Genomic DNA, 22,379 nt, shown 5'->3' with positions numbered 1-22,379 from the left:
TGGCGGGAGGGGTGGGGAAGGGGGGGAGACGCCAGCCGCCCCTCTCTCCTCTCTCCTATTGGCTGTCACCTGCCAGAAGCTCTGCTGCGACGGGTCTGGCGGCCTGTCAGTCAGGGCCGCCTCCGCCCCGCCCCTCCCGGGGCTTTATAACGGGGATTCCCACGGCCCGAGCTCTGGCGTGTAACCTGCCGCCGCGCGGGCCGGGACTAGCCGGGACCAGCCGAGCACACGCGGCGCCCGCAGCCACTGCGCGCTCGCCGGCCGCGCCCCGAGGGAGAAGCCACAGCGGCGTGGCCCCCGCCCGGCCGCCCCGCACTATGCTGCCCGCGCGCTGCGCCCGCCTGCTCTCGCCCCACTTGCTGCTGCTGTGGCTGCAGCTGGCGGCCGCTGGCGGCCACCGCACCACGGGCCCCCGGGTAAGGGCGTCCACCTGGGGACGCAGAGCCAGCCATCTCTCCGGGGTCCGGCCTTGCTCCCTCCCACTTACTTACCTTTTCTCCTGCCGGCTCCTTGGTGAAGTTGATGAAATCAATCGCTCCCATTGTCCCCCACCCCACCCCCTCTTTGCGACACCTCCTTTTTTCCTGCCCGCCCCCCTGCCCTTGCTCCTTCCCCCCTCGAGCTGTCACTGATGTGTGTGTGTGTGTGTGTGTGTGTGTGTGTGTGTGTGTGTTTCTCAATGTCTTCTTTATGGATATTTTGCTCCAGGATCCTTGGGGGTGGGGGGCTGCGTCTGAATGGCTGACCCAAGCTCAAGTTGGGGTGGGGGGCGAGGGGCTGCCTGTGGTCTTCCACTGCGCGCAGTGGAGGAGCGCGCGGGGTGGGGGGTGGGGAGTGGGTTTGAGGGGCGCTCGGCTTGCAGAGTTTAAGGTTACCGGAGAACCACACAAGGACCCTGTGTTGTTTCAAGAAGGATCGCTGCTCGTAAAACCACAGCAGATAATTTTAATGCTCCCTCCTGCTAGGCACAGTCCTGGAGGAGGGGTAGTATTGGGGGGGGTGGGGGTGAGGGAGGGCTGTACGTAGGCGCCACGGCGCTGTGCAAGGGTCTCTTCCTCCAGGTTTGGGGTTAGAAAGTTGAACAACCTGTTGAACCTTGGTCTGCTTGGAGTTTCTGAATCTTGTGCCACGGTGCCAATCCTGTGCACGGGGCAGGCTGTCCCGGCGTGGGCAATGTAAAATCTCCCAGAACCGACAGCATTGTTGTTTCATTTCTGGTCTAAATTATTGTGATTCCACCCACATTGGTCTACTATGGGATTTCTACTACTTACAAAAAAGAAGTATATGAAGCCATCTAGTGGTTTATTTAACTGAACCTAATCCAGACAGACAGTCTCTGACCAAGAAGGTATGGCAGGGAGGACAGCAGTCTTTCTGCGTAACTGCTTGTCACATCGAAGCCCAGAGGAAAGAAGCTGGCATGTTTGTGAAAGCAAGATTGGCTCCTTAGTCAGCAGTGTGCCCTCCCCGGTATCCTTTGGCCTTGCTCCATGGCCACCTGCTCAGATTGCAGGTTCTTTATCCACCGCTCTGGCTACGTGAGACTGATCCTTAGGGCGCTGTGTATGGAGGAAAAGCCTTGCAGAGCTTGTCAAGCCCTAATGACTGTCCAGATGCCGGCGGACTGCAGCCCAGCCCAACTATCACTGTGAGATCAGATTTGCAGCCACTTAGGAAAGAAAAGTGTTTGTCCCCGTGTTGGGCAGGCCCTTGCTTTTATGACCAGATGTGCAACAGCAGCAGTTAAAGTGCAGCAGATTAGATCCAGGGCGTGTCATAAATCCTCGACAGCAGGCATTCCCGAAGCTGAGGCAAGTCAGGGCTGCGGGAGCGGCTTTTATAGGTGCAGATGAAGATGCCTTTTAAATGAAGCTGTGTGGTTGGATGCTAGGACTCACAGCTTTGAAACTCCGAGGTCAGGAGAGCCACAGCATTCCCTCCAATAATTAGGAACAGTCAAGACAGAGATGTAGACCAGAGCACCCCGGCTGAAATCTGGATGCCCGCCCACACGAGAGGCCCAGAGACAAATGGTGGGGGGCTCCTTTGCTGCTGGCATGCCTAGTGTCTCAAGCCAGATGGCTCTCCTCCCCAGCCTCCTGAAACTGGAAGAAGCAACTCTGAGGCGAAAGCCAAGGAAGGACTTTTAGCGAAAATAGGGATATTGATTTGGTTTCCCGCCGACTTCATTTATTAACTTAGTAGAAGTGATTTGGTAGGAACTATGAATAGAATAGACTGTGTGCGTCCTGCAGTATTTTCTCTGTCCCCCACCCCTTCGAAAGTTTCCAGGGGAAGCTGCTGGATACCTGGGCACATTCAAAGGCAACAATAAGACCTACCACTTATGAACTGACTCAGTCCCTTTCCGTGATGGCTTCTGTGTGTAAGAACAAAAAGGTGTGTCTCTTTAAGGTGCTGTTTTGCAAGTGGGCCTGGGGGCGAATCAAAGGCTTGCTTGAAACTCTCATGGTGCATACGTAGCTCTGGAAGTCAAATCCCAGTTGGTATGGATTTACAGGTTGTGTGCTTTTTAAAGATTAGCTTATTATTCACTAATGACAGAGGGGAGGAGGAGAGAGAAGGTGATAATGTGCATGCCATTGTATCACTCTGACGCATCCAGTGTTGGGGCTTAAACTCAGGACCCCATGCTTGAACAGGGTGCCTTTTCCTGGGCTGCAAGTTCTGTTCTCTACACTCCCAACCAGCTGTGGGGACCAACAAGTGATACTGTTCCTGTTCTTGAAGTAATGGCTCTGTGATCTAGAGGCATCAGACAAGTCTGTTAGACAAGCATTCTAAACATGACTTTATTTATTTTTTTGGAGGGATGATGTACCCCCCCCTTCACCTTCTCCCTTCCCCCCTCCCCCTGCTGCCTCTGTAGTTTCTTGGTGGCCTTAGGTTGTGAGAGTCAGTGTCACTGGGGGAGCAGAAACATCTGGCTTATTGCAGATTTCCCCTGGGAACCCCTGGGTCTCTTCTGTTAATCTTTTGAGTGACAGAGGCTTAAGGATTGGCATCTCTTTCCAACTGGCTTTCTAGGAAACCTAGAGCTTGCCCTTTCGGTTTAACTTTATCTGGCTCACTAATTGAGCTCCCCTGAGGCCTAGACCCCAAATCCTTGCCCCCTTATGTGCTTCCTGCCTTCATAAAATTCCTGACATTTGTTTGACTCTGGAAACCAGCAGCTATCAAGTATCAGCTTGGAGGCTATTATGTAGGAAGCACCTGATTTTTTTTTTTTTTTTTTTTTTTTTGTATTTCAGTTCTGAGCAGTTGCTCAGAGACTACCTGGGATGCTCGCTGGTCAGGATCCTTCTGATGACTGAGAAGGCAGTCATTTCTTTAATCCTGCACAGTTACACAGTTTACTGCAAATGTTTCAGGAGAGGGTGGGTGGAATAGGGGAGGGGCTCTCCTGAGCTGCCAGGCTCCAGCTGATGCTCAGGCCAAGCCTGCTGCCTATCTTGGTCTGATTCTCTGCTTGTCTTGGAAGACTGGGTGCTGAGTAAGGGCAGGAGCTGCATCCTCTGGTGCATGAGTGTATTTCCTGAGTCTAGCATAGCGCCAGGCACCTGGTGAGGACTGATTGAGTGGGTGCTTGGGGTGGAGAAATCAACTTAGCATTCAACCACCAGTTCCCCTTGAGCCCAAGCTGAGACTGGCAACACATTTTGAAGAAGCTGGGTATATAGTAAATGGGAACACCAACAAATTGGTAAAAAGGAATTTAATTTCCAGTTGTGGTAAGGGCATTCTTCCTTTGTCTTTTTTAATCTCTCTCTCTCTCTCTCTCTCTTTTTGCCTCCAGGGTTATTGCTGGGTCTCGGTACCTGCACCATGAATCCACTGCTCCTGGAGGCTATTTTTTCCCCTCTTGTTGCCCTGGTTGTTTTTTTTTTTATTGTTGTTGTGGTTATTATTATTGTTTTTATTGGTGTCATTGTTGTTGGATAGGACAGAGAGAAATGGAGAGAGGAGGGGAAGATAGAGAGGGGGAGAGAAAGACAGACACCTGCAGACCTGCTTCACCGCCTGGGAAGCGACTCCCCTTGCAGACGGGGAGCCGGGGGCTCGAACCGGGATCCTTGAGCCAGTGTCCCTTCTTTTCTCTTCTATAACTGAGCCATCTGTCAAAGTCCAGGCTGGTATCACTTCCCAGGTACTTTCTGGAAGAATTAACCTCTTTTGGTTGGAATTGGTCACTTTTGCCTTCAGATAAGTTTTGTTTCTAGCTCACTTGTGTTCTGACTTGTGAGAGTCGCTCTCTAGCGAACATATTGAGGTCAGGCCATCATCTGAGCACTACTTTGCCCCCGCTGGCACTTCCGGAATGATCTTCCTATTTTAACTCAAACTCAGATCCCCTCCAGGGCAGAATGGGAATCTTACTTGTCATACCATGTGAAGTGTTCTATAAATATTTATGGGAATGAGTTGGTCCATGCTATGATACTTAAACATATCCTTTTCATTTAAACCTGAAGGTGCTTACTTACAAATGATCCCTCTCCCTGCCCCCATTTTAAGACTTTAGTTCTTTGTTTAAAAAATAAATGTGTGTGGTGTTTATGGGGAATTTGGGAATGAAGGGACTGAGAAGGCAGACTTGGATAGAGGAAATAGGATTTAGCTCCATACTCAGCACTCTCTCTCTCTCTCTCTCTTAAATATTGCACTTGCCAAACGTGAAGCAGCTTCTCAACTAGTCATATGACTAGTCCGCCTCTTTCTTAATTTTTTGAATTATTTTTGGTATATTAACACCAGTCCTGCCACCAAAAGTCTGTGTCCCTACCCCCACCTCTCTATAGTGAAGCTGAAAATCTACCCTCCCCCTACCCCCAGAGTTTTTTTTACTTTGGAGCAATACTACAAACTCAGTCAATTTCTGTTTTGTGTTTCCCTTTCTATTTTTCTTTCTCAACTTCTGTTTATGAGTGGGATCATCCCATACTCATCTTTTTCTTTCTCACTTATCTCACGTAACATAATTCCTTCTAGCTCCATCCAGGATGGGTGGAAGAAGGTGGGTTCATTATTCTTAATAACTGAGTAGTATTCCATTGTGTATCTAGACCACAACTTTCTCAGCCACTTACCTGTTGTTGGGTATCTGGGTTGCTTCCAGGCTTTGGCTATTATAAGTTGTGGTGCTATGAACATAGGTGTATACATATCTTTTCAGATGGGTGTGCTTCACTCCTTAGGATGTATCTCCAGGAGAATAATTATTGGATCATAAGGAAGATCCATTTCTAGCCTTGTGAGGGTTCCCCAGACTGCTCTCCACAGAGGTTGGACCAATTTACATTCCCACCAGCAGTGCAGAAGGGTTCCTCTGTCCCTACAACCTCTCCAGCATTTGTTGTTGCTATTGTTTTTGATGTATGACATTCTCACAGGGGTGAGGTGGTATCTCATTGTTGTCTTTATTTGCATTAATCTGACAATCAGTGACTTGGAGCAATTTTTCATATGTCTATATCTTTTTGGCTGGGTATTATGGAGTCCTAGAGGTATATCCCCAGGAGAGGGTCATATGGAAGGAAGGTCCATGTCTAGCCTTGTGAGAGTTCTCCAGACTGCTTTCCACAAAGGTTGAACCAATTTACATTCTCACCAGCAGTGCAGAAGGGTTCCTCTGTCCCCACAGCCTCTCCAACATTTGTTACTGCTGTCCTTTTTGAAGTATGCCATTCTCACAGGAGTGAGGTGGTATCTCAATGTTGTTTTTATTTGCATTTCTCTGACAGTCAGTAACCTGGAGCAATTTTTCATGTGTTTGTTAGCCTTTTGGATCTCCTCTGTAGTGAATGTTCTGTTCATATCCTCTGCCCATTTTTGGATGGGGTCATTTGCTTTTTTGGTGCTAAGTTTGCTGAGCTCTTTTTATATTTTGGTTATTAGTCTCTTGTCTGATATATGGCATATGAAGGTCTTCTCCCATTTTGTGAGGGGTCTCTTTGTTTGTGTGATGGTTTCTTTGGCTGTGTAGAAGCTTTTCAATTTGATGTAGTCCCATTGATTTGTTTTTGTTTTAGTCTTCCTTGCAATTGGGTTTGTATTATCAAAGATGTCAAAGAGGTTTAGGTGGGAAAGTGTTCCACCAGTGTTTTCCTCTAAGTATCTGATAGTTTCTGGTCTAACATCCAGGTCTTTGATCCATTTGGAGTTGACTTTGGTTTCTGGTGAGATAAAGTGGTTCAGTTTCATTCTTCTGCATGTTTTGACCCAGTTTTCCCAGCACCATTTATTGAAGAGAGCCTCCTTTCTCCATTTAATATTTTGGGCCCCCTCATCAAATATTAGATGTTCATAGGTGTGGGGGGTTAGTTCATGGCTTTCAATTCTGTTCCACTGGCCTGTGTGCCTATTTTTGTTCCAGTACCAAGCTGTTTTGATGTTGATGGCCTTATAATATAGTTTGAGATCTGGGAGTGTCATGCCTCCATTTCTGTTTCTTTTCCTCAAGATTGTTTTGGCAATTCTAGGTGTTTTCTGGTTCCAGATAAATGACTGTAGTTTTTGTTCTATTCTCTTACAGAAACTTGGTGGAACTTTGATGGGTATCTCATTAAATTTGTATATGGCTCTGGGGAGAATATTCATTTTGATGATATTAATTATTCCAATCCATAAGCATGAGATGTCTTTCCATTTCTTGGTATCATTTTCTATTTCCTTGAATAGTGACTCATAGTTTTCAGCATACAAGTCTTTCACTTTTTGGTCAGGCTTATTCCTAGGTATTTTATTGATTTTGCTGCAACAGTGAGTGGGAGTGATTTCTGGATATCCTCTTCTTCAGATTTAGTGTTTGCATAAAGAAATGCCACTGATTTTTGTACATTGATTTTGTAGCCTGACACCTTGTCATATTGCCTAATAATTTCCAGTAGCTTTCTGCTGGATTCTTTAGGTTTTTCTATGTATACTATCATATCATCTGCAAATAGTGAGAATTTGACTTCTTCCTTTCCAAACTGTATTCCTTTTTCTTGCCTGATTGGTATGGCAAGAACTTCCAGTACTATGTTAAAGAGTAATGGTGATAATGGACAGCCCTGTTTAGTCCCCGATCTGAGGTAGAATCCTTTCAGCTTCTTCTGTTGAGTATGATGTTGGCTGTAGGTTGGCGGTATATGGACTCCACTATCTTGAGGAATTCCCCATCTATTCCCATTTTTTGTAGTGTTTTGACAATGAATAGGTGTTGGATTTTGTCAGAGGCTTTCTCTGCATCTATTGAGATGATCATGTGGTTTTTGGTTTTGCTTTTATTGATGTGGTGAATGACATTGATTGACTTACATATATTGAACCAGTCTTTCATTCCTGGGATAAATTCCACTTGGTTGTGATGAACAATCTTTTTGATATACTACTGTATCCGGTTGGCCAGTATCTTGTTTAATATTTTGGCATCTATGTTCATCAGAGATATTGGTCTGTAGTTTTCCTTTTTCATTGTGTCCCTATCTGCTTTTGGTATCAGGGTGATGTTGGCTTCATAGAAGGTGGAAGGGAGTGTTCCTGTTTCTTCAATATTTTGGAAGAGCTTTAGAGTATAGGTATTAACTGTTTCCTGAAGGTTTTGCATGATTCATTTGTAAGCCATTTGGCTCAGGACTTTTGTTATTGGGAAGATTCTTAAGAACTGTTTCAATTTCTTTGTCTGTGACAGGTGCATTTAGGTTCTGTAGTTCTTCCTGATTTATTTTTGGAAGGGTATAGGTTTCTAGGAATTCTTCCATTTCTTCCAGATTCTCTAGCTTGGTGGCGTATAGTTCTTCATAATAGTTTTGCATGATTTTATGGATTTCTGTGATGTCGGTTGTGGTATCTCCTCTATCATTTACAATTCAATTGATTTGAGTCTTCCCCCCCCCTTTTTTTTTTAGTGAGTCTGGCTAGGGGTTTGTCAATTCTGTTTAATTTTTAAAGAACCAATAATTGGCTTCATTGATCTTTTGTATGGTTCTCTTATTTTCGATGTTGTTTATCTCTACTCTAATTCTAGTGATTTATGTTCTTCTGGTTGCTTTAGGGTTCCTTTGTTCCTCTTCCTCTGAGTCCTTAAGGCATGCAGTAAGGTCGTTCATTTGAACTTTTTCTTGTTCTCTAATGTGTGCTTGTATGATTATGAGTATCCCTCTCAATACTGCTTTAGCTATGTCCCAAATATTGTGATAGCTTGCGTCTTCATTTTCATTTGTTTCCAGGAACATTTGAATTTCTTGCTTGAGTGTCTCTTTGACCCAGCAGTTCTTTTTTTTTTTTTTTTTAAATATTTATTTATTTATTCCCTTTTGTTGCCCTTATTGTTTTATTGTTGTTGTCGTTGTTGGATAGGACAGAGAGAAATGGAGAGAGGAGGGCAAGACAGAGAGGAGGAGAGAAAGATAGACACCTGCAGACCTGCTTCACCGCCTGTGAAGCGACTCCCCTGCAGGTGGGGAGCCGGGGTTCGAACTGGGATCCTTATGCCAGTCCTTGTGCTTTGCGCCACCTGCGCTTAACCTGCTGCGCTACAGCCTGACTCCCTAAAGTTATTTTTATTTTTATTTTTTTTCCTTTTTTTTTTTTTTTTACCAGAGCACTGCTCAGCTCTGGCTTATGGTAGTGCAGGGGATTGAACCTGGGACTTTAGAGCCTCAGGCATGAGAGTCTCTTTGCATAACCATTATGCTGTCTACCTCTACCCAGACCCAGCAGTTCTTAAACAGCGTGTTGTTGAGTTTCCAAATTTTGTGACTTTTAGTAATTTTCTGTTTGTTGCTGAATGTTAGCTTTACTCCACTGTGGTCTGAGAAGACCTGGGATGATTTCAATGCTTTTGAATTAGTTTATACTGTCTTTGTGGCCTAAGATGTGGTCTATACTTGAGGATGTGCTGTGTGGATTTGAAAAGAATGTGTATTCCAGTTTGGGGGGTGAAGAACTCTGAAAATGTTCAGGAGGTCTAGTCTGTCCAACGTTTCATTTAATTCTCTTGTATCTTTGTTGATTCTCTGCTTAGTTGATCTAAGTGTGAAAGTGGGGTGTTGAAGTCTCCCACTATTATTGTATTACTACTGATGTATTTTTGTAGTTCTTTCAGTAGGTGTTTGATGTATATAGATGAGCCTTCATTGGGTGTATAGATGTTAATAATTGTTAAATCTTCTTGGTTGATTGATCCTCTAATCATTATGGAATGACCCTGCCTATCTTTTATTACTTTATTTAATTTAAAGTCTATGTGTCAGAGATGAGAATGGCTCTTCTTGGCTTTTTTTGTGGTTCATTAGCTTGTATGATAGTTTATATCCTTTCACTTTAAGTCTGTGTTTGTCTTGTTGGGTCAGGTGGGATTCTTGCAAGCAGCATATGGTTGTGTTGTATTTTCTGATCCATTCTACCACTGAGTGACTTTCAATGCGTGAGTTTAAGCCATTGACATTTATTGATATTAATGTATCAATATTTAATGTATTTAATGTATTAACATTAATGGATTCAATGTATTGCAGTGCCATTATTCAACAGTTTTTTATTTGCTCTGATATGTGGCAAGTGTTAGGGTGATGTTTTTGTTTATTAGGAGGTCTTTCAGGGCAGGCTTGGCTATGGTTGCTTCCTTTAACTGTTGCCAGTCTGAGAAGGTTTTGATCCCTCCATCTAGTTTGAATGAAAGTCTAGCAGGATATATTATCCTTGGTTGAATCCCTTTTTCATTGAGAGTTCAGTAGATATCTTGCCATTCTATTCTGGCTTTTAGAATTTGTATGGGGAAGTCTGCTGATAGTCTTATAGGTTTTCCTCTGTATGAGACTTTGTTTTTCTCTTGCAGTCTTCAGGATCCTTTCTTTATCCTTACTTCTTTCCATTGTAATTATGATGTTTCTTGGTGTTTTCAGGTCTGGGTTGATTCTGTTTGGAACTCTTGGGACTACTTGAATCTTAATGTCTTGTCAGTTGTTTAGGGTGGGGGAAGTTTTATTCTATTGTTTTCTCTAATATGCTTTCTTTCCTTTCCTCTTTTTCTTCCTCTGGTAGGCCAATTATTCATATTTTACTTCTTTTGAAGTCATCCCCTATATCTCTGTTATAATTGTCTGTGTCTCTCAGTCTCTCTCTCCTTTTACCTCTTTTACTTCTTTCTTAGTTTTTTCTCTAATTCATCCTCAGTCTAATTATATTTTCTGCTTCTGTTTTCTGCCCTCCCTTCCCTCAATTTTCTTCTTCAGTTCAGCTACTGTATTAGCTTAGTCTGCTAGCTGGCCTTTTAGCTCAGCTATTTCATCTTTCAGTTCTCTAATTACTTGAAATAGCTCATATTTTCTTTCAGGGCCTCATTGATTATTTTTCTATTTATGATAGTATGTCCCTCAAAAGATTTGATCACTGCTGAGATTAATACATCAATTAATGTTTGAATATTTTTCTCATTTTTAGTTGCTTCAGTCTTGGAATTTCTTCTGGGATCCTGTCTGGGTTCATTGTTGTTGCTGATTTAACCATTTTTGATTTAGCCATTGCTTTATTTGTGGTTTTTAGTTTTGTGTCCTGGCTATTGCTGTTCAGTTATTCTGTTGTGTGAGGGAAAGCCACATCAAACTAAAGTCCTCTCAACAATGATATCTCAAATCTCAGCAAATACGATAACAGCAATGAAATAAAAGATTAATTAAACTACAGAGAAGAAAAATAAATAAATAAATAATATAAAAAAGAAGAAAAAGAAACAAAAACAAACAAGGGAAAAACCCCAGCCAGACCAGACCAAACCAAACCAAACCAAACCAAACCCCTCCCATTGAAGAGAACACAGCTCACCACCAATGAATACAACAACTACAATAAACACAAATGCAAAAGCTGGATCAGGCCAGAGAGAAGGAAGACAGAAAAGAGAGAGAACTAAAGAAGGCAAAGCCACACCACAACAGACTACTCTCACAGATGAAATCACAAACAAACCTCAGTAAATATGACAACAAAATCAGGGATTGGTCCAACCAGAAAGGAAAAGAAAAAAAAAAAATCAATAACAGAAACAAAAGAGCAAAACCAAGCTAAAAATGTCCCCAAAAGAGAACCAAATAAACTGCCATCCAATGCAATAGCCACAACAAAAGTGAAGGGAAGATTGATCAAACCTGAGAGAAAGAAGAAAGAAAAAGAGAGAGAGAAATGGCAAGACACATAACACAGAAGCCTCCCACAGGTGAATTCTCAAAGAACCCTTAGCAACCCAACAACCAACAGTCGACTAACAAACTAACACAATAACAAACTGGCAGCCTGTAAATCGAGTCAGACCAGGGGAACAAATATCCCACCCCATCCAAACTGTTCCTTGGTCTTTAGCTGAAATCCAGTGAGGCAGTTTTAGATGACTCCCCACTGATTTCTGACAAAAGGTTCAGTTTTGGAATCTTGTTTGGTGAACTTAACTCCATAGGTGGGCTTCTTTGTCTTGGCACTATTTCTCTGGCTTGGAAGAAGTATGTTGAGGGGGTGGGTAGAGAGGCTCATGGTTTTGCTTTTTTCCTTTGTCCTTTTGGCTTCTTTTTGCTTGTTTGTAGATAAGTTACAATAATCCCTCTTGGTTCCTCTTTGTCCCCCCCTCCACCTCTATATTTTATCTCCTACAGGCATGAAAATCCTATTCCCATGTAGAATTCCTGGGATTTGAACCAGATTTTTAGGAGTATCTGTCTGGTTGCTGCCTTCAGGCTGCCATCTTGACCCCTCCCCCCCAGTCTGCTTTTTGTTTGGATTGGGGTGGGTGTGTGTGTCCTCACAGATGAGCATCTTATTACCTAGTTGCCTGTCCCACAAGAACTCTTCTTTTTAAGGTGGGAGAATTTATCAGGAATGCTTCACAGTAAAAAAATTTTTAATTATATTTAATTATTTATTGGATAGAGATAGTCAGAAATTGAGAGGGAATGGGGAGATAGAAAGGAAGAGAAACAGAGAGACACCTGCAGCCCTGCTTCACCATTTACAAAGCTTCTCCCCTCACCTCCCTGCTTGAACCTGGTTGCTTCTCAAGCATAATTAAAACATTTTGATAGAGCAGACTTGTGAAATTTAAGAGGGATACCATCTAGGAAGTAAACACAACTACATGAGAAACTTCAGAAAATAAAATCGAATGCAAACCACTTGACAATTATTTCATTTTCTCTTAGAGTTTCTTATGGTCCAGGTACCTATTCCCAAGAAGAGGCTTTGTAAGGAGACGTACGCAACTGCATCCATAGTGCCATCAGCCTGGAAAGGACCCAAATGCCCATCAGCTGGATGGCAAATGAATAAATTGTAATGTATTCACACAGTGGAGAATTGTAATCAGTTCCAACAAATGAATAATAGTGAAAAGAGGCTAAACTTTGGTATAGGATGTGAAGTAAAAGAAACGCACCCAATATGCAGCATGACATCCTTTATTAACTTATAAATAACTAAAATTAAAAAAAATGAAGAAATACATAAGCTTAAGAAAATTATGACAAGGAAGACAAGATGAGGATGAACATAGGGTCCGGGGGATGTGAGGGTGAGATAGGGTGATTCATGGTAGGGAGATCAAATGGTAGTGGCAGTGCCAATAGTTAGCTTTTTTTTTGGGGGGGTGGCGTTAAAGGCATTTATCCATTAATAAATTAGAAACTACTAGATCAGCAAAGATGTCATGGTGGGCTGGGGAAACAACATAATGATTCTGCCAAAGACTTTCTGGCCTGAGGCTCCAAAGTTCTGGGTTCAATCCCCAGCACCACCATAAGCCAGAGTGGAGCAATGCTCTGTTAGCTCTCTCTGTGTTATCTTTTTGTCATTTAAAAACATTTTTTTTCTTTTAAAAAAGATATAGTATCTGATTGAATTAAAAAAAGTGGCCAACATTAACTGTGCTGTGAACCACAGCTTAATTCAATTCTTTGGACCTGAGGTCAAAGGAAACCCCCCCCCCCAAGGAGTTTCTCCCTTTTTGCTTCTGCTCCCACCTTCCCCTTTTCCAGATGTGCGAGTGACGCTACCAGAAAGGCCATGTAAAAGGCTGATTGTTGGTTTTCCTTCCTATTGTTCATCAGTGAGACCCTGAGCAGGTAGTTGCATAAACACCTACGTCAGCTGGTCCAAGGACATGCAGTGGGCCATCTTTCCTCTCCCTCATCAGTTCAAGCTCTTGTCCTGTAAAGTAGAAAAGTCCACTAGCTGAAGTCCCCAGCGAGGGCAGGGGATCCATGCTCTGCTTTAATGCATTGTCTTCTTTCTGCTTCCTCCCTCCCTGCCTGCTTCCACCGCCCGCCCCAACCCGCTTTGCAGGCACTGGAGGAGGAGGGGGGCATAGCCCTGCTTGGCAGGTACAGGGCACCCTTATTCTCCCAGTGGGCTGGGGATGTCAGTGTGAAGGGCCCTCTCCCTCCACATTTGTCACTTGGGGCTATTTGGGAGAAGACAAGGGTTGAGTTGCAAATGAGAAATCGATCAGAGCTGCTCATGAGGCTTGCCAAACAGGGTTCCCATTGTATACATGTGCTTGGCACAAATCCGAGTCAGCAAGAGGCTAAGAGAGCTCCAGAGATACTCCCAGCAACCTCGTCAAGAGGCAAAGCAACGCAGGTTGGGATGGAGAGTCACTGGCTTTCCTTCCATGGCAGACATCTTCCTAAATTTGTCTGCTGATCACAAATAGAATCTCACCTTTGGTCAGCTTCTGAGTTTGTCCAGTGTGGAACTTTGCTTCCCCTGGCATGACCTCCTTTGACTGGAGCCACCTTCGTGTGGTTGTGTGGTTGTGTGTGTGTGTGTGTGTGTGTGTGTGTGTGTGTTTCAAGCTAGAGCACTGCTCAGCTCTTGCTTATGATAGTGCTGTGGATTGAACCCAGGACCTTGGAGCCTCAGGTATGAGAATCTTTTTTACAGAACGGTTATACTAAATCCCTCACTTAGCCCTTTTTCTTTTGAGCTACAGTGAAGCAGCCTCCACAGAGCAGGAAAGACTGTTCGGCAGAGTAGGACTGAGAAGAGCCCCTTCTGTCACCAGGGAGGACTGGGTGTGAGTAAGTTGCTATAAGACAATGTGTCAGGTACATGGAATCCAGACACATATTATACCAAGTTAAGGAGACCTGTCCCCTCTGTCATAAACCATTCTACACGATAGCACTGCTCAGATCCCACAAGGACACAGTCCTTCCGGCCTTCTGTGCTTGCTAACTGCTATGGGAACACACGTCCTAGTCTATTCTGTATTCCAGCCCACCGCAGGAAGGAGGGTGCGGCCCCTTCTGCTTGGGCTTTGAACGTAGACACATCCAAGTGTGAGTCTGGCTCTGCCCCTCTGTGCCTGGATTATTAATTGGGTTCTCAGATTCTTGATTTGCTTAGTGGAGGTCATAGCGCCCATGTTACGGAATGGCAAGGAGGATAAAGTGGGATACCTCCCCTCTTTTTCCTGCCCCTTTTCCTGTTGTAACACATGACTTAAACACACTTAGAGGTTAACATCCATACATTTCTGGAGGTGGGGAGTCTGACATGCATCTCAATGACACAGAAGTCAGCAGAACTGATTTCCTTCCTGGAAACCCTAGGGGGGAGTCCCATATCCTTCCCTTTTCCAACTTTGATAAACTGCACTCCTTGGCTTGTGGCCACCTTCTTTCTACTTTCAAAGTAGCTGGTCATATAATTTTATTTGTTTGTTTATTCTTAAAGATCTATGGCTTTGCACTTAAGTGTTTCACCACTTTGCATTTTTTTTCATCCAGAGAGTGAGAGATACCACAGCACTGGAGTTTTCTCCAGTGCCAGAACACCTTCCATGGGGTCCTGGGACATGGACCTGGGCCAAGCTCATGGTAAGGCGTGTGCCTTATGTAACATCTCTATTTCCAGCCCCATCACTTTTTTTTTTTGTAGACTTATTTGTGTGTGTCTTTGTGTGTGTGAGAGAGAGAGAGTCAGAGAGAGTCATGTATATATATATATATACATTTATATAAAGAGAGTCAAAGAAAGTCATGTATATATTTAGAGAGAGAGAATCAGAGAGAGTCAGAGAGAGCGAGAATCAGAGAGAGTCAGAGAGAGAGAGGGAGTCAGAGAGAGAGAGAGGGAGGGAGTCAGAGAGAGGGAGAGGGAAAGGGAGGGAGAGAGGGAGAGGGAGGGAGGGAGAGAGAGAGAGAGAGAGAGAGAGAGAGAGAGAGAGAGAGAAAGAACCAGAGCACCACTTAATTTTCACATGTACAGGGACCGAACCTGGGATTGTATGCCTGCAAGTCTGTCTTCCATTTCTGATATAGCTCCCTGGCTCCAGCTCAGTTCTTTTAAAAAAAATGTTTGCTGTCTCTCTGGTGTTGATTCTTCTGAGTTTCAGGACCCATGGGGCTGATTACCTTAGACCCACCTACAGAGTCCAGACTGCTCTAGTGTTAGCTGATGGACGACTTGAATTCTCTCAGCAGCTTTCATTCTCCCCTTGCCATATGCTAGAGTGAGGACACCGACATCTTTGGGGGAGCCAGAACTCAGCCTACCACATTTATTAAGGGTGTAATAGAGTGCCTGAGGCTTGAAGGGGCTTGAAAATGGGGGACTATTATTATTACCTGCCTCTATTTCTCCTCTCTGTCTCTTAACTGTGGACTTTATTTTAATAGATTTCGCTCTGCCCCAAAACAGGTGCCTAGTAAATGTTTATTGAACAATAGACTTTACAATAAATATAGATTGTTCTTTCTCTTGTAAAAGTACGTTGAACAGTATAAACAAGTGTTCAAGAAAAAATAAGTTGAGGAAGTTGGGCGGTAGCGCAGCGAGTTAAGCGCTTGTGGCACAAAGCACAAGGACCAGCATAAGGATCCTGGTTCCAGCCCCCGGCTCCCCACCTGCAGGGGAGTCCCTTCACAGGCCATGAAGCAGGTCTGCAGGTGTCTCTCTTTCTCTCCCCTTCTCTGTCTTCCCCTCCTCTCTCCATTTCTCTCTGTCCAATCCAACGATGACATCAACAACAACAATAATAACCACAACAACAATAAAAAACAAGGGCAACAGAAGGGAAAATAAATAATAAATAAATATAAAAAATTTTTAAAAAATTAAAAAAAATAAGTTGACTTATATATAGGAAAAATAGGGTGAATTATATATTATAGCTTTTGGGGTGGTTATAATAAGGATATTGCTTTTTGGTTTTTTTTTTGCCTCCAGGGTTTTTGCTGGGGCTCAGTGCTGACACCACAGATCCACTGTTCCTGGAGGCCACTTTTTTTTTTTCCATTTTTTTGTTTTTTAGATAGGACAAAGAGAAATTGAGAAAGGAAAGGGATATAGAGAGGGAGAAAGATAGACACCTGCAGACCTGCTTCACGGCTTGTGAAGCGACTCCCTGCAGGTGGGGAGCCGGTGCCGGAACCCAGGTCCTTGTGCTTAGTACTGTGTGTGTTTAATGGGTGTGCTGCCGCCAGGCCTCCAGGATATTCATTTTATATAAAATGTTTCTCAGTAATTATTAAAACAATTTTGTTGACAATAAATATTTTTCTAGTTTTAGGGAAGATGTATAAAAGTTAAACATGTATGATTAAAAAAAAAAAAAGAGTGTCTAACCAGTTTCAGTCTGGCCTGATCTCCAAGTCACCGTTAAACTCACCCAATGACAGTCAGCGAACGTTCATCTGGGGCTGGTTTTCAGGGCTGGTTAACTGTTAGCACCAGGCATCCCACTGAATTTCAGCCTGCTTTGAACTCAGTCTACTTTATAGAACTATTTTTAATGAACTGTAGCAGGACATTACTGTAAGAATGTATTTATTGTTGCTGGTGAGAACACAGAGGAGTACAATTACATTGTGGAATTACAAGCTTTTCAGCAGGGTAGTTCCACTCCAGCATATATTTTATCAATAGGTATATAAAATAAATAGATGTAAGAATATACAACACATACAGGGATTATATATCAGAAATATGTAAGAAGCATATTTAAGGATATTTATGGCAACATCTTTTGGTAGCAGTAAAAAAAAAATCCCCAAAAACTTGGAAGCAGGTAAATGACCATTAGCAGGAGATTAGATAGATAAATTATGGTATGAAGGCCAGGTTTTGCACATCTGTTTGGCTGCACATGCTACAATGCACAAGGACCCAGGTTCAAGCCCCTGGCCCCCACCTGCAGGTGAAAGTGGTGAAACAGGGCTGCAGGCATCTTTCTGTCTCTTTCCCTCTTTCTCTCCCCCCTCCACTCCCCATTTCTCCCTATCTCTACCAAAATAAATAAATAAATAAATAAATAAATAAATATATATATATATATGGATTCGACACACACATTGAAAATGACTGATATAAAGACATTATTAGGGATCAATTTCATAATCAAAGTATGGACTGAAAAAAGGCAAACTGTAGAATACACACAGACTGCTGATATTTCTTTCTTTCTTTTCTTTTTTTCCTCCAGGGTTATTGCTGGGCTCCGTGCCTGCACCATGAATCCACCGCTCCTGGAGGCCATTTGTTCCCCCTTTTGTTACCCTTGTTGTTGTAGCCTCGTTGTGGTTATTATTATTACCATTGTTGATGTTGTTCGTTGTTGGATAGGACAGAGAGAAACGGAGAGAGGAGGGGAAGACAGAGAGGGGGAGAGAAAGACAGACACCTGCAGACCTGCTTCACCGCCTGTGAAGAGACTCCCCTGCAGGTGGGGAGCCAGGGGCTCGAACTGGGATCCTTACGCCGGTCCTTGCGCTTTGCGCCACATGCTCTTAACCCACTGCGCCACCGCCTGACCCCCTACTGCTGATATTTCTATAAGGGCCAAAGCATGCAAAAACCAAATATCTTCTAAGGGTGCATACATAAGTAAAAAAGTCTCGCCTCTCAGAATTTGTCCTCAGACTGTCATTGTGGAGGTTGTCTTCCACTATGGCGCCTACAGTGCTGCTCTCAGCGAGGTTTCGGGGGTCATCAGTACAGTGGCTGTTAGGACTCCCACTGGTTTAAACACCATAGTTTCTTATTCCCCAGAATGGTAATGGGGATGCTGGGAGTTGCATGCAACTCACGCCTGTACTCCTCATGTGGAAATCCCACACTTTCATTTCCTATCCCACTTACAGTGGGTTGTTATGCAGTGAGGTTTCTTTCTTGGGGGAGGAAATTTCTCTGTATCTTCACTGTCTAGATGATGATCATCTCTTGCTGTGGAAGCCCGAGTTTCAAGTTTGCTTTTGTACAGATTGCTCCATGTTTTGGTGTGACTTTTTTTCTGTTATTATAGCAGGAGGTAAATACAGGTCTTCCCTATTTGGCCTTCTTGTCCCTCCCTCTGAATTGAGCTTTTTAATGTCACCCATGGAAAGAGCCCTTGTCCTGTGTCTCAAAATTCCCAATTACATCTGAAAATAAGATGAGTCAACTCAAAGTATTCCATCAAGGTAATTACTTGGGGGAAATTTATATAGTGTTTCTTTGGCAAGTCTGGAAATGGCTTGATGACTTTGGCCATGAATTCAGACTTTCCTTCATCTTGGTTTCTTTCAACTCATTAAAAAAAAAAAAAAAAGCTCTTTCTTGGACTGGAGAGATAGCTCACTGGGTAGGGACTTAGCCTTGCCTCACCAACAGCTCAGGGTTGAGCCCCGGCACCATATGGGTTATGTTATGTTCTTTCTACTTTCCTCTCAGTCTCGTTCTGTCTTTGCTTGTCTGTCTGAATGAAAAAGTTGGTCTAGGAGCAAGACCCTGCCTGACTTGGCAAATACAAAATACCAACCCCACCTTCTTTATTATGGAAAATTTCAAATATACACACACAAAAAGGGAGAAGATAATATAATGGAGTCCAGTTAACAGTCACCTAGCTTCAGTAATGCACAAATGCTAATCATCCCCCTCAACTTCAGTATCACGTTACTGAAGAAATATAGATTTATAGAATTTTGTTGTGACTAGCCTATATGTTCATATTTCCAAGACAGATATTAACACACTTTACCTTCCCCCAAAATCACCACAGGGACTTAGATCCTCAAACTCTCGATTTTGTTTCTTTTTTAAAATTTTGTTTTATTATTTATTTTTACTTTTGTTGCCCTTGTTTTATTGTTGTGGTTATTATAGTTGTTGTTGATGTCGTCATTGTTGGATAGGACAGAAAGAAATGGAGAGAGGTGAGGAAGACAGAGAGGGGGAGAGAAAGACAGACACCTGCAGACCTGCTTCACCGCCTGTGAAGCGACTCCCCTGCAGGTGGGGAGCCCGGGGCTTGAACTTGGATCCTTATGCCGGTCCTTGTGCTTCACGCCATGTGCACTTAACCTGCTGCGCTACCACCTGACGCCCAATTCTGTTTCTTTTTTAAAGAATATTTTTATTTATGAGAGTCCAGAACGTGGTTCATTTCACTATGCCAGGGATCGGAACTAGGGCTCTACGCCTGAGAAGTATCAGTCTACCAATGAGTCATTTCCATGCCCCCTTTGCTAGCTTAATTTGTCCCACCAATGGGTGCCTACTCTTTTGCTTAGATTATTTTGAAGCAAATCCATCCATTGTAGCTAATTATTTGCATCTATCTATCTATCTATCTATCTACCTGAAAGGTAGTCATAAAAACTCTGTAACACCACCTCAGAACCAAGGAATATTACAATAACTTAATAGAATACTAGAACTATAATAATATATTACATAATACTAAATATAATATGTTATTAGGAATAACTTAGTATAATTCAGTCTACATTCACATCTCCCTGATTGTCTCCTAAATATGTTTTTCTGTTTGTTTGAATGAAGAGCCAAAGAAGATCCACCCACGGGCATATCTGTATCTTACTGTTTCTTAAGTTGTTGGTTTTCCCCCAGCTATTTAAAAAAAATATTTATTTATTCCCTTTTGTTGCCCTTATTGTTTTATTGTTGTAGTTATTATTGTTGTGGTCATTTCTGGATAGGACAGAGAGAAATGGAGAGAGGAGTGTTGTTAAAGTTTCGGGGGCTCCAGCAGGCCGGGCTAGCGTCGCGGTGGGAGACAGAGACAGAGACAGACTCGGGGACACACGGCTGGGCTGAGAAGCTGCAGTTTAATCTTTATTCATGAGCGGGCAAATCACCACACCATGTGCTTCTCCGTCATTCTCCCTCCGCGGCTGTGCTGGGGCTCTGGACGTCCTTAGCATAGGGGGCGGGGAGAAAGAGGGGCGCGAAACTAGCAAGGGCCAAACCAATTCTCTCAGAGTTGGGGGCAAGGGGAACAAACCAAGAGGAAACATAGCAACAGAGGAGGGGAAGACAGAGAAGGGGAGAGAAAGATAGACACCTGCAGACCTGCTTCACCGCCTGTGAAGCGACTCCCCTAGGGGGAGTGGGAGGGGGACCAGGATCCTTACACCCACCAGTCCTTGAGCTTTGAGCCACCTGGGCTTAACCCGCTGCGTTACCACCCAACTCCCCTGCCCCCCAGCTATTTTTTACTTTGGGGTTTCTTTAGTGTATTGATAAGTAGGCTGCTGTAGGGTTTCTACTGGAGACTGTATTGACTGCTTTCCCCAGTGTTGCCACTTGCTTCTCTGTTGTTTCGAGTTCCTGTAAACCCTTAGCTCAAGAGCCTTGAGCAGATAAGATTGAGTGTATTTTCCTGTGAATGTGTCATGGGGAGTGCTGTGTCCTGCAGTTTCTCTCAGGAAGCGCCTGGCTGTGGCATTAGCTCTCAGTGATGGTTGTATTGGGATTCATTAATTTCTTTAGAAGTCATCATGGATTTTATAACAGGTTGCACTGAAAAGGACCTTGTGGGATAATGTCAACTTCTTGTTACTAATGTTGCTCTGGAGGTGGATGGATTGCCAATTTGGGCACTTAAAAGGGGAGCCAACACTCCTTTCTCAGCAGTGGTCTCTCTGTGGGAAGCCTCCATGTGCCTGAAGAGTTGGGGGGAGGGGGGTCAGGGGAAGTTATGCCCTCAGTCTTGGATGGTGATTGAGAAAGGGGAGAGTGCTCCGTTTTGGTGGAAGTAGTGAGTGCATGTGGGAGATGCTTCTACCCTCTAGTGTCAATCAGAAGGCCTTTAAAGTGTAACTGTAAACCAGTTTTGTGTGTGATCTTTACTGTGTAAAAGCCAGTTGGGAATTTGCATTGGAAGAAACTGATTCTATATTCTGAATTGGCTTACCCAAGCAACAGGATTCCTTAATTCAGGTGATAGAAGGTACAGCTACAAGGTGGGTTTCAGAATTGATTTGAATCAGTGATTCACTACTGTCATTGAATATTCACTGATCCTCTCTCTCCCGCTTTGCTTTTCGTGTTGTCTCTTTATTCCCAATCTTAGCCGTTTGTTCTGGTAGAATCATTGCAGTGGCTCCATACTTGACACTTAAATACCACACGCTTTAGAGAGAGCCAGGTTCTAGTATTCCTTTCACAATAGGAGCAATTTTTGTCCCTAGATTTTTCTCAGAAAATTGACTCTTAAGTTTACTGATCTAAATGTGACCAAATGCCTATTCATTTAAGCCATTGCTTTGGCCAGGAGAAGACCATGTTGTGAGTGACTTAGCCTAGGTTCCTCAGCCCAGTGACTATAGCACAGGTGGGAGATAGGATACCCTTTCCTGGAGCTCAGCCAGAATGGTGTCTCTTTTGAGATTTATAGTCCTTGTAGACTAGTGCACGATAGGGCATGGTGTGTGGTGAGAAGTGTGCTGAGCACAGAGAGGGAGGGTTTTTACTATGTGGTCCTTTTCTCCTTTTATTAAAGGCAGATGACTGACCTTCAAGGATACTGTTGTCACAGCCATTCCAAGATTAGGAGATGACAGGAAAAAGGGAACAGAGGAAGAACATGGTCACCTTCAGTCTGCCATAATGAGGTCACATGACGATGATTCCAGAAGGCCCATGAAATGACAGTCACATAGTTCCATAGTCAGAAAAAAATCTCAGAGATACCTTTGTTTTGTTTTTCCCTCTTTATGTATTTTTTTTTGTTCTTAACTAATTTACTTATTTGCTTGTTATTGGATAGAGACAGAGAGACTGAGAGGGAAGGGGCAGATGGAGAAGGAGAGAGACAGAGTTGCCTGCAGCCCTGCTTCACCACTTGTAAAGCTTCCCCCCTGCAGGCAGGGACCAGGGGCTTGAACCTGGGTCCTTGCACACTGCACTGTGGTGTGTGCACTTAACCAGGGGCATCACCGGCTGGCCCTGAGACACCTTCATTTTCCATACAAGCGAAGGACTGTCTCCAGCCCGTACTACAACTGGTGGGAGAACTGGATACAGAAGCCAGATTTCTGCCCCCGTTCCTCTGCCCATGACCTTTCTGTTCAAGATGCTCTGGAGACGAGAAAATAGCAGCT

The 22,379-nt window shown here is 43.6% G+C and overlaps 1 protein-coding gene across 6 annotated transcripts in view; it reads left to right on the top strand.

Moving 5' to 3' along the window:
• The first annotated feature begins 216 nt into the window (after positions 1 to 216).
• Positions 217 to 22,379, top strand: part of SMOC1 (SPARC related modular calcium binding 1) — a 178,763-nt gene continuing 156,600 nt past the window's right edge. For all 6 annotated transcript variants that reach the window (XM_016193496.2, XM_016193494.2, XM_060175559.1 and 3 more), the window contains exon 1: positions 217 to 416. In XM_016193496.2, coding sequence (XP_016048982.1) covers positions 318 to 416 — 99 coding nt within the window. In that variant the 5' untranslated portion in view covers positions 217 to 317. The remainder of the gene's footprint in view (positions 417 to 22,379) is intronic.

Source organism: Erinaceus europaeus, chromosome 16 (assembly GCF_950295315.1).
Source record: "Erinaceus europaeus chromosome 16, mEriEur2.1, whole genome shotgun sequence".
Classification (NCBI taxonomy): Eukaryota; Metazoa; Chordata; class Mammalia; order Eulipotyphla; family Erinaceidae; genus Erinaceus; species Erinaceus europaeus.
Note: the sequence above shows the minus strand (reverse complement) of the source record. Positions and strands in the feature narration are given on the sequence as shown.